This window comes from Hippopotamus amphibius, chromosome 2 (assembly GCF_030028045.1).
Source record: "Hippopotamus amphibius kiboko isolate mHipAmp2 chromosome 2, mHipAmp2.hap2, whole genome shotgun sequence".
Classification (NCBI taxonomy): Eukaryota; Metazoa; Chordata; class Mammalia; order Artiodactyla; family Hippopotamidae; genus Hippopotamus; species Hippopotamus amphibius.
This window is the reverse complement of record NC_080187.1, coordinates 161,317,300-161,329,973: the sequence shown is the minus strand read 5'-3', so window position 1 is coordinate 161,329,973 and position 12,674 is coordinate 161,317,300. Positions and strand designations below refer to the sequence as shown.

At 34.1% G+C, this 12,674-nt stretch overlaps 1 protein-coding gene across 8 annotated transcripts in view; it reads right to left on the bottom strand.

Annotated features, from left to right (window-relative positions):
• The window catches only part of RALGAPA1 (Ral GTPase activating protein catalytic subunit alpha 1), a 219,804-nt gene that overhangs the window by 93,181 nt on the left and 113,949 nt on the right, over window positions 1–12,674 (bottom strand). For 7 of the 8 annotated variants that reach the window (XR_009051229.1, XM_057720818.1, XM_057720815.1 and 4 more), the window contains 8 exons: window positions 12,267–12,391; window positions 10,630–10,846; window positions 8,805–8,981; window positions 6,771–6,923; window positions 4,324–4,517; window positions 4,004–4,102; window positions 2,989–3,144; window positions 1,477–1,605 (listed from right to left, as the gene is read on the bottom strand). Coding sequence is in view for 7 of the 8 variants with exons in the window: in XM_057720818.1 (XP_057576801.1) it covers window positions 1,477–1,605; window positions 2,989–3,144; window positions 4,004–4,102; window positions 4,324–4,517; window positions 6,771–6,923; window positions 8,805–8,981; window positions 10,630–10,846; window positions 12,267–12,391 (1,250 nt within the window). In the remaining variant the exon portion in view is untranslated. The remainder of the gene's footprint in view (window positions 1–1,476; window positions 1,606–2,988; window positions 3,145–4,003; window positions 4,103–4,323; window positions 4,518–6,770; window positions 6,924–8,804; window positions 8,982–10,629; window positions 10,847–12,266; window positions 12,392–12,674) is intronic. The other variant, XM_057720816.1, reaches the window with a different exon arrangement.

The window sequence follows — 12,674 nt, the reverse complement described above, 5'->3', positions numbered from 1 at the left end:
GAAGGTTATCTCCATTTTATAGATAAAGAAGCTTAGAGAAAGAGAAATCTAGAAACTTGCACAAGGTCTCACAGCTAATAAGTTGCAGAGCTGGGATATGAACCCATCCTTTTAACCACTATGCTAAGCTCCACTTATTGGCACCTCTTTGTTGTCCTACATTCTATAGTTGTTAATATATTTCTCTGTCTTTCCAGCAGCAGCAGACTATATGTTCCCTGAATACAATGTGTATCTCATTTATTCCATATTCTTCTGTATTCCACCCAAAGGAACACTTTGTACACAAGGGGAAATAAAAGTTTAATAACTACAAAAGGGCTTAGCACCATGCTGAACACATACTAAGTGCTGAAATATATATTTACAGATTCAGTTAATAAATACCTATAAGTGTGATGCTGTGCCAGGTCCTGGAGATACCAAGATAAGACATGATCACTGTTTTCTAGGAACTAGGGAAACAGGGTTAATAACTAGCTATAAATATGGGTTGTTCTCTTATTTGCACATTTCCTCCAAGTGACTGTATCCAGTTTCATGGCTTTCAATAGCGTCTATAAGCTAATGTCTGCCAGCTTTACATTTCTGGCCCAGACATCTTCTTTGAGCTCCCAACTTGTACATGCAGTGGCCCTCCTGACATCTCATGGATGTCTAACAGGCAGCTTCCTATGTCCCACACAGAACTCCTTTTCATTCATTGTTGGTCTTTTGTAGCTTACAAATGAAGTAACATGTTAAACTGCTTGCAAGTTACACAGCACTAGTCAAGTATGACTGATTTTTCTTTCCCAAATACTCTTAGTTTTTCCCAGTAGATGTTCTTATTTCTCATTTATACTTTGTTTCAGGGTGATCCTTGTAAAATACAAATGTGATCATGTCACTCTGCTTAAAATCCTTCCATGGTTACTCATTCTTTCCTTTGGATGAAATCTAACCTCTTGAGTACTATAAACAGAGTTACTGCCTTCCTCCTTAGTTCACTTCTGCCACTTATATCTGACTATGTTCCAGTTATACTAAGTTACCTGGCATTGTCTCACAGCTCCAAAACTGTATGAAAAATCCTCACATGCTGTTTTAGAGTTTAGCATTTACTCCTAGAGCATATTTCTGGGTTACCTCACCTATATTGCTTTCTTTTCTTTTGCTGTAACCCACTGACCATTTTCAAAATCTTCTTCCCTCCCTCTGTTTGTTTCCTTACATTTCCTCAACTTTAAATTGTTTTGCTTATCAGATTTAACCCATTTTGGTAGCTCCTGAGTCACTTTATCAGATAATTTTAGTACTTTCTTACACTTCAGAATTGTTCACTTTTTTTTTTAATGTGGGAGAGGCAACCAATTCTAATTAAATTATATATCTTCCTGAACATTAGCTTGTTATATTTTATCAACAATGGCTCTTCTTTTGTTGCTCTGATAACTGCAGTTTCTTATATATGAAGGGCAGGAAATAAAAACTTACATTGAGAAAAGCTGAAGAAGCCACTCTACCAGCTGCTACAATAAAATCCATAATAAGCATTGTGGCACCAGGCAAACCAAGTGAAAAAAATTGAGGTGAGCAGTGCTTGATGATTGTATTGACAATATCCTTAGGAATAAAGAAAGGAGGAGAAAAACAATATCACAAATGTAATCCTGGGCATCAGCTAACCAATATCCTTAAAAATAGGTAATATATGAAATAATAAAACAGGTAATAACTATAATTGGTTGGCTAATTAGAAAGACTAATTTTAATTCTTCCAAATAATCCATGCTTAGCACTATATTTTGTTAAAGGAAAGTAAACTTAAAACACTTTTTAAAAAACTGACATCAGTACAGCATTTTTTTTTCACCCTAACGAGCCAGTTAGAAGGCTCTTTGCCTCAGAGGGTTAAAAATATAAGGCCCATGTGTTGTAAAACTTAACTGCAGAGTAGTTCCTCCTGACACCTGCTTGCTTCCATGTAGTAACTTTGATGTCTGAAGTTGCATGACCTGTTATGTGGTAACTGGAGAAATTCTCTTTTTTAGAAAAACTGAAGTCCTTTGATGACAGACATTTAGCTCCGTAGTCCAGATGCAGGCATTTTTGAGGGAATATTCTTAACTTGGTTATTCATTCCTTTTGCCTTTGGAATTTACCATGAGGATGCAGTGTACTAGGTTGTATTATTCAATCCAATTTATCTTAAATGAAAGTTCTTTATCCAGCAATTAAGAGTATTATTTTATTTGAGACATGTTTATAAGGTAAAACACTGTAATTATTTAAAATTAACATAAGAAGTTTTTTCACTTTTCTGAAAGATATATCATCGTCTTTTAATATTAATTTAATGCTCCTTAAATGAGCTGCAAGTGAAATTTAACCACATGATGATAAAAACATTTACATTACTTTGACCTGCAACCTCCCATACTTTTTAGTTTTACGGCCAGGATCAAGACTCCTGAAGTAATGTTCTAGAGACATATTTATGACTATCTAACGTAATGACTATATTGATACAAATCAATATAATGGTCATTATGGTAATATAATTTACAAAAATAAGAAAATGTGATGTCCTGACTCTTAGGGTAGGAAAAAAATCGCTGACTGCTGTATGACTGGCTGGGCAAATCCATAAGCCTCAAGTGCAATTATCAAGTAACAATTACAAAATAACCAAGAATAAGTACATTAGGATATTAAAGGAATACATTGTCAATGTAAGCAAAGGATGGTTTAATCTCTTCAAAAAGTGAACTAGTTGGTATAACATTAGAAGAAAGATGCATTTAATAATCAAGTCAACCTCCCAATTACAATAGCTTGTTTTGAAACTATGTTTCAGAATAAATGAGGTTATAAATGGAAGAAATCTGCAAATAAATTACCATATAAGGGAATGTTTTAATTCTGCATCTTGAAAGTCAAGTTAAACAAAATCAAGAATCAAAGATAAACTTATAAAGCGACTTGTTAGCAAGTATATATATTTACCTGATCAATATGAAGTAATCCACAATGCATTATATTGTAGAAATGTGTTAGAAAATCTCTATTTGGAGAAACATCTTGTCTTCTTTTCATTGTATTACAAATAAGTTTATAGGCATGTAATTTACCTTGTTTATATTTATCAGTTAACATCGTTGCCTACAATTAAAAGATGTTGTTTTCAATACTCAAAATCAAATACTGTTTGTTAAATAGTAAGCAATTGAATATAGCAAGCAATATATTTGTCTTCACTTATGTCTATGTTGGCCCATTTTCTTTAATGAACTAAGTATCAGGATTACTGAAATTACTTGTTATTAAAATGGTGCACTGTAGGTGTGAATAACTACACAGTGTTTCACTTAGGAAAATGCACCAAACATATCAAACAATACTTAAAAGAATTAGTTCTTTAAAAGTACATAGCATATTCTTTGGGGGGGGGGGAATGAATTGGGAGATTAGGATTGCCATATATACACTACTAATAAGAAAAAAAAATGCCAAATTGTACACTCTTAAAAAAAAAAAAGTAAATGGCACATTCTATAACACAATGAGGTTTATATTTCATTTAAATACAATACAAATATAATTTACTATACTTATTTTTGTTTTAGTAATAAAAATGATGCATCCTAAATAATAATTTTGCTAGGCTCACTCTCCTCTCTATATAACCCCTAATGGCTAGTTAAAAACTAAGTGCTCTACAGGGAGCTATACTCAATATCCTGTGATAAACCATAATGGAAAAGAATATGAAAAAGGATGTATATATATATGTATAATTGAATCACTCTGCTGTACAGTAGAAATTAACACAACACTGCAAATCAACTATACATCAATAAAATTTTAAAGCAAAAAAAAAGAACCCCACAAAAACACAAAACCTCACAAAAAACAAAACTAAGTGCTCTAGAAGACTACGCAATAGTCTTCTCTCTCTCAAATGTTTGAGACTGACTGCATACTTATTCACTAAATAAAACTTTTAAATTAGTAAGCTTACCTTGAAAAGCCAAGGTGTAAGAATTCTCAGTGGAGGAATCAAAACAGGTGGAGAAGGGGAGGTCAGGTTATCAGTTGAAATGCCAAGGTTATCTCTAATCTGTAATTTTCAAATAAAATGCAACAAACCTATGAAAAATGTTCTCTTTTCCAGTATGCTTTACCTTAAACTTGAGATCTAGTTCCTACCACTAACTCTATATTTAATCATGGTTAAGGCATGGGGGGGGGGGGGGGATGTTATCTAAGGCTTTTTCTATACTTCTTAATACTTTATTTTTCTTTCCTTCTCCCTTTTTATCTTTTGTTTTCTTTTTTTACCTTAGCTAGATTCTGCCAAAGTTCACAGAGGTAATCAAAAACTTGAGCATGTATTTCAGGATCCATAATAGCGTTGACATCTCCCAAAATACCTAGCATTCTTCGCCACATTACAGTAGCAACATCAGCATGCCATCCTGTGAGAGTGCCCCCTGCCATCACACTACAGCATTCAGATGGAAATTCACTGATTTCTAGAGAAAAAAATAATACACTGGTGTCAGTAATTTTTTTAGAGAATTGATCACAAAAACACATAGGAGTCAAATTAATAACCTAAGAAATGTCAATATGCATTAGTGTTATTTTTTTCCTGTTACGGTCAAAACTTCACTAGTTCATAATTCCTTATTATGACAGTAATTACTTATTCAATAGTGCTTCTATCTAGATTTACCTAAGGAGAAAATGATGCAGAAATTTATGTTTGACATAAAGATCACGTTTATAAGTACATACTCTTTCATCTAATAGCTACTTCAAGTTACATCATCAAATTAGAAAATCTCAGGCTGAAGGCAGATCTTGTGGGAAGTCTTCCTAAGCTTGTTTCTTTGTAATCAAGACTTCCAAAGAAATATATTTCTATATTTCACAATTAAGTCAGGCCTAGCATTAAAAGGGATATCACAATGGCATGAAAAAAATAATTTAAACATAATCTAAAATTTCCATAATTACATTTCTTTTGTTTATTAATATTGGCATGATAATATGTAAGACATATAGGTAACCCAGGGTCCTAGTCTCATTTCTCTCACTAATTATGTCATATTGTACAAATTACTTAATAACCTCCCTAAGGCTGTAGTTCCTCATCTGTAGAATAGATGATTTAGGTAGTTATCATTATAGATCTCCTCCAGCTTAAAAAAAAAAAGCCATTATTCTATGCAATGTACACAATGGAACGGCAAAATCATTAGAAAGTCAGTAAAGATTTTCCTGCTTGATAATGTCTCAATGTATTGATAACTTACAAAGTCATACGTAGTATACGTACCTCCTTTACTCAATGTTTAACTTTTTTCTCTTTGCATGTAAAGTGTACAATAACTTAGTATATTATTAAAAAGTTACTAAACAATGATAAAAATAGGCTTCTGGTGTAAATTCACCAAAATAAAATTTTAAAAAAGCACTACAGGGTTAACCATCACTGTTTACATCTCCCTATTCTACAGAACCTTCATAATATAGTGATAAATCAACCAATTTGTAACTATGAAGGATATTACTGGAACAAGTGAGGATAAATGACTATAGACTAAAATTGCACTGATGTATCAATGTTAAATATCCTGAATGTGGCCCTTATACTATGGTTATGCAGGAAATGTATACTTATTCTTAGGACATACTTGCTGAAGTGTTTAGGTGTAAAGGGTCTCATACTTGCAATTCACTCTTAAATGGCTCAGGAGGAAAAAAAAAAGGGCAGGTAACATGGGGTCATTTTCATGCGCGCGTGTGTGTGTGTGTGTGTGTGTGTGTGTGTGGTAGTAGTAGTAGTAGAGAAAGATAAAGTAGTAAAATAATTACTGGTGAATTTATCTGAAAGATTTATGGGTATTCACTTTACTAGTCTTGCAACTTCTCCATCAGTTTGAAAATTTTCCCAAATGTTGGGGAAAAAACTGAAAGTAAAAACCAAAAAACCCCCCAAAACTGCAGGCTAAGAGAAGGAAAGAAAAGGTCAGAAATAATGTACAAACCAGAAAATTAGGGCTATGTATCTGCAAGGTAATTGCATATTAAGAGAATGAGTACCTTAAAAAAGGGGGGGAGGAGTGGGTAGAAGTCATATGGTAAGTCACATGGTTTTAAACTTCTCCCTTTGACCAGAGAGTAAACGTGCTGCATTATTACCAACGAAAACCGGTATTTTATATTATTCATTATAAATATCTTATTAATTGTGTTCCTGACCAAAGTTTCTGGCATATTTGCAAAATGACTTTTTATCCTGATGCTTGTTATATCATGTAGGACTTAGGCAAAAATAACTTTTTATTAACTTGCAGTTTCTAAGGTTTCCTAGTCACTTTTAAACATTTACTTAAACATAAAAATACTTCATTTGGACTGCCTACTTTCACTCAGCATATTCTTCAGATGTAAGAATAATGATGCCAAATTATGTATTTCCTGCTTTAGGAACTGGTATCATAAATGAGTAACACAATGCAACTGCTAATACCAGGACTGTAATCAACTATAATAAAATATCAAAGAATGAAAATCCAAACGTAAATATCTTTCTTTAAGGGCAAGAAAAAAATGTTATAGTAATTAATTTCCCAAAGACAGAAAAGTCCAAAAGATTTATAATAAAATGTACATAACATATAAACTAGATAATAAAATTTAAGATGCCTTATTTCAGATCTCCTACACTAAATTCCCCAAAAGGAAAAAATGGCAAAGATCTAATTTCCAAATATTGCCTAGGTCATCTGGCGTCTGAAGAACAGAGTGGTGGAGCTTCTCATCGAGCTGTAGATCCTTCTGTTCCATGTGATCTATATTCAGTGTGGAAGGAGAAGGTGTCTGTGACCTGGATCCCAGAGCTGAATGGACCGGAGAGGCACTTTCTGAACCTGTAAATATAATTTCATAAAATTACCATAAAGAGTATATTCAATACCCTTTACCTAAGATGTAATGCTTAAAAGCCCAGTAAAACACAAAGTGAAAACATCAAAAGATAAAACAGGTTATAAATGGGCCAGAGAGATCAATAAAATCATAATACTGTACAAGATTTCACATCTAGCAGTTTCATTTCATGTCTACCATGGGACCACTATGGAATAAGAACTGGAATACCAGTTAATAGGGGCCATCAGTGAGAGCAAGAATGTCTACTCCCTTTCCTGGTTCAGCTATAGAAACTCTGGTATCCACTGCTACTCTATTTCAGGCTTGAGGCAATTCAGGAGAAGAGAAACTTGCTCATTGCTATGTGCTAGCTTTGACATCTTTCATTTAAAAGCATACTTTTAATAGTCAGCTATGGTTTTCCATATATTAGCTTTTAATTCTTTTTTATTGCTGAGTACTATTTCAATGAATACTGAATAAGAGAATGAATACATTACAATTTGATTATTCATTCACTGGTTAATGGATATTTGGACTGTTTTCAATTTAGCTACTCTGAATAATGCTGTTATGAACTTTCACATTCAAATGTCTGAATTAAATACCTAGGAATGGTAATATGCTAAATGTACATTTAATTTTAAAAGATACTGCTGTATTTTTGCAGAGTGGCCCCACCATTCTGCATTCCCATTAGTAACGTATGATATTTCCAGTTGCTCCACTCTCTTCAACACTGGTACTGTCACAGTGTTTTTAACTTGAGCTGATTTATTATGTGTATAGTGGTATCTCATGGATTTTATTTATATTCCTTGATTACTAGTAATGCTGAGTATCTTTTCATCTAAATTATGTTTAAGAACAACTATAGTAAATGGTGTTTATTGTAAAATAAGAATTTTCTCTAGTATTTCTCTTTGAGTACTAATTTAAATTCTGTAACAATCTAACTGTGGATCCAACCCAACTGGCTCCTGTCTTCCACTCAGCCCTCATTCTGCAATGGGCAGGCTAAAGTTCTTATTTATTCTCTGACAGAAAAGATGTGGAAAAGAAGCAGGATGTGAAAACAGAGGATGGGTTCCTGCCTACTGAGTATTTCTCTGGCCAAACTTTATCAGTTTGATTGAGCTGAAGAAATGTGCCTAATTCAAACATGCAGATATCACTGCTCCAGTCTTTCAAGTTCCAGCCTACCACAGGATGCAAAAATCACCCTATTGATATTTCATCCATCATCCGTCAAAGGGGCATCAAATGATAGTGGGAACCAGAACGAATTTGGGTAGTACAGTGGAACTCTTGAAGTGTGGGCCACAGGCTGCTCAGGTTCCCTCTGGTCACTGCACTGCTCTTGGAATAATATGACCCTGGCTTTCATGACTCAATTTCTTTGACCCCACTTGTCATGTTATCGTCAGGCTTGACCACCCATAAAAAGTCATTGAAAAGCATAATTTACTGTATAATCACAGAATATTAGTATATTGACAAAAAGACCTTCTTTTAGGCAGTGTGATTTATGCTTCCAATAATAAATATTTTACCAAGAAATCTACAAAAATCCAGGCTAACTCTGAAAATCAATGAAAAAAGTAAAGTGCAGTACTTCAACTTTTTTTTGGTTATTTATTTAAAAATCACTGCAAGAAATGCTATGGTGCAAATATATATAAAATTTTGCATATGATATTAGCAGTTCATAGAGTTCCCTGAAGCTTATCCATGTGGACTCCAGGTCAAGAAACTCTTATTAATGTTTTTTCCCCTCCATTATTATCAAATTTTATTATCTATCAAATAGAAGTCTGAAAAGGTTCTTTGGTGGCTTAAAAAAATGCATTTAAGGAATACATTCCCTTCAGTAACTTTACCAGTAACCGTTGCAACTTCAGTACAAAAAGCTTGTTGATTAAGACTGCTTGTTTCCGAATCGATGTGAAGTGTGGTTAGACTAGCCACTTCTTGCTCTTCAGCACTCTGATAATGGCCAGAACCTGAATCCACATCAGCAGAGGGTGCATTGCCAGTATCAGTTCCAAAGCCAAAATCTATAGGAAGAAGAAGGGCTAGTGTATAGAAGTTCTAATTACAAGACAAAAATATTTACAAAAGAGACACAGCTACTTCATCAAAATAAACATGAACATTCCCCTTAAATCTATTCTATTTATATACCACTCAGGCAAGTATAAATAATGTTAACACTTTGAAGTTTATAATTAGAAACACATTTTTAAAGATCCTCATAGCCTATTATTAACAAAAATAATGATAAAAGGACAGAGACAGACAATATATCATCACTATTCTTATCAATGTTTTCTGACAGCTGCAAATATACTTAAGTGCTTTTCAAGTTTTATAACCTCTAGAAGAGAGAGATACATATATGAGGGTGAGTCAAAAATTATCTGCACTCTGGCTGTAGAATTTATTTTAATTAACTTTTAGAAAAGACAAATACATCACTTTTCAACATAATATCCTTGCTTTTCAATACACTTTGTCCATCTGCCAACAAGCTTTCATATTCCCTCGTTAAAAAATGTTTTAGACTGAGCTGCGAGCCACGAAATGTACTGCTGTCTTCATCAGAAGTGAATCCGGCTCCTTCTCGATGGCTAACACTTATGCGACCTTCCTTGAATTTCTCTATCCATTCACACACACTTCTTCATGACAAAACACTTTCTCCATACTGTGCACAGAGTATTCGATAAATAATGGCACCAGGTACACCCTCAGACCACAAATAAAAAATGAATCACTGCACGCTGCTCTTCTCTCGTGCAAATCACAAGTGGGGTATCCATTTTTGCTCACATAGCAGTTACAAATGAACTGATGTAACATGTTCACACCTGCACAGCAGTGACCAGGGAAACAGTAGCCTTTACCAGAAAGCACTGATAAAACATGCAGCCAACAGAAATTTTACTATAACTGGAGTGTGGATAATTTTTGACTCACCCTTGTATAATAAAAATGACACATATGTGGTAAAAGTCATTTTTCTCTTGTATCATATTTCCAATCCGAAATCAGAGTAGTATATAATCCATGAGGGCAAGACACATAATTCTCCAATGCATCTGCCAGCTCTTGGCAAACTTGGTTCTCAAGATTTTGACTTTCTTCTTTTAAATTTTGGTACCCTTCACTGACTGCTAAGGGTAATACAGAATGACAGCAGAAAAACTATGTAGTAGCAACATAGCACCAAATAATATCACTGATGTCATTTTAACATGAGCAATTATTCAAGTAAGGTTCTGGGTACTGTAGCATTGAACATAACTGTACTGAACATACTGAAGCACTGACCATAACTAGGTAGTGGTCCCCAAATATGACTGCATGAAACACTCCAACTCATAACCATGCTGTTCTTTATTCTAACACCAAGTCCACCCTAATTTTTTTCCTTTCTATGTTTCTGGTCTTAAAATATAATTTGCTTTATGAAAGAACAGTGTTTTTGTTTTTTTAATGCAAAATAAAGTGGTCTCAACTTGAAGTGATTCCCTATAAGTTCTTTTGGAGTTTCACTGAAAATGAAATCAAAATACAATATGTGGGAACCCCTAAGTAATGTTAGTGAGGAAGGTGACGGTTATATAATCCACAAGTCAGTCTCGAACAGAAAACAAATCAACAGAAAACCATATTGCTCAAACAGAGAGAAAAGATACTTGCTGTCAAATTTTCGGCCATCATACTGGAAAGCGCTGAAAGAATCAGAATGACTATCTGAGCTGATAAGATCACTGCTTCCTGCACTGGCAGGAGAAGTCCATTCTGAGGGCACACCTGGGTCATCAATGGGGCGCATCTGGTTCTGCTTGTTTAGAATATCAGGGAGGTCTTTGGGAATTTCGAGGCTACCTGGACTACTTCCTCTTCTTGTCATAGTCTAAAGATTTAAGAAACATTTACCATTAAAAAAAAATTTTTTTAAGGATGAAATGTATTTTTATTTTTTTAATACATCTTTATTGGAGTATAATTTCTTTACAGTGTTGTGCTAGTTTCTGCTGTACAATAAAGTGAATCAGCTATATGTATACATATATACCCATATCTCCTCCCCCTTGAGCCTCCCTCCCACCCTCCCCATCCCACCTCTCCAGGTTTTCGCAAAGGACCAAGAAAAAAAAATTTTTTAATTCTCATTAAGCATCTGAAATCTTTAATTTCCAAGACAATCATCACAATAAGTGTTGAAATTTAGGGCATGAAGTAGGAGGGAAGAAACACTAACTGAAGAGTCTATGTAACTGTATGGAGCTGGATCCTGAACTACTGTTGGTCTGCCTAAAGCAAAGACTCAAGTACCATATGGTGCTGGGCCTGAGACCCTAGAGTCTCAAAAGGATCCATGAAGTGAATATTAAGATAGTAGAAAGAGCACACTATTCAAACTGTGAAAAAAAGAGGCAAATGGAAGAGGGAATTCCCTAGTGGTGCAGTGATTAGGATCCCACGCTTGCACTGCAGGGGGGCAGGGGGCACGGGTTTGATCTCTCAACCCCTTGTACAGGACCTAAGATCCCACAAGTCATGAGGCGTGGCCAAAAAAAAAAAAAAAAAGAAAAAAGAAACAAATGGAAAAGATAATGGAGGGAGGAAAGAATGATGGTAAAAATGTCATTCTATAATGATTATATATGATTCTATAATTTTTTCCCCACTCAAGGAAAAAAAAAATGTAAAAAAATAAAAAGAAAATGTAATGGAGGTATAGACTTTCACTAAGGACAAGTTGAAATCCAAACGGAATACTGTCCTTAAAAAAAAGCAATTCCCCATATATGTATCTTTCCTTAACAAGTGTTATTAGGAATAAAACTGCTTCTATCTTCATTTTGCCTTAATTCTAATACTCAAGATAACTTTAAAATTTATTCCAAAGTTATCTGAAATGATTAAGTAACCAATGTTAGCACACTATCAAAATTGTGGGAGTTGGGCCAGAAGCCCTCCATTGTTATCTTTCCTGCTGAGGGCTGGCAGCAGGCATCTAAGAGCAAAGATGAAAAACAGAGAAAGAACTAGGGAGATAGTGGCTTATACCACAGTAGCTGAGCAAACAGGTATCCCAACCTTTCACCCAGGCAAAACTAAAAGCCTGCTCGTTTTACGTCTTTGAATAAAAAATATTATTAAAATATAATTTAAAAATCTTAACTCAAAAAAGGGCTAAATTTGGGGTGAAGGCTGATTTGAATAAAATTTTCCATATGTATATCATACACATATATATGTCCATAGGTATATACCTTTTAGTTTCTCTACCCGCCTCTCTAAAATCAAATAAATAAAGTAACACTTACTGAGGCATTACCACTTCGAAGTCGTTCTGCTATAAACTCATCCATCAGATCAGGAACATTAGCATTGCTGCTGCCAATATCACTATTAAGAGGGGGCAGTTTTGTGCTCATGTCCTCTTTATTGACTAAAAATAAATAAATAACTACATATAGTGAGGAAAGACTTAACTACATTTCCTAAATTTAAAACAAAAAAAGCCAAAACAAATTACCTATGCCGTATCAATTATTTGCCAAACATGCATCTATGAATAATCTCTCTCCTTTTAGATTTAATTTTAAGAATTAGTAAATTGCTATTTACTTTATTTAACTAAGCAGATGTTAGTCAATCTTCAGTATAACCTTAAATAGCAAGAAAGCTTATAGATAAGCACTAGTTGGAGTTAGGTTAATATTGCCTATAAA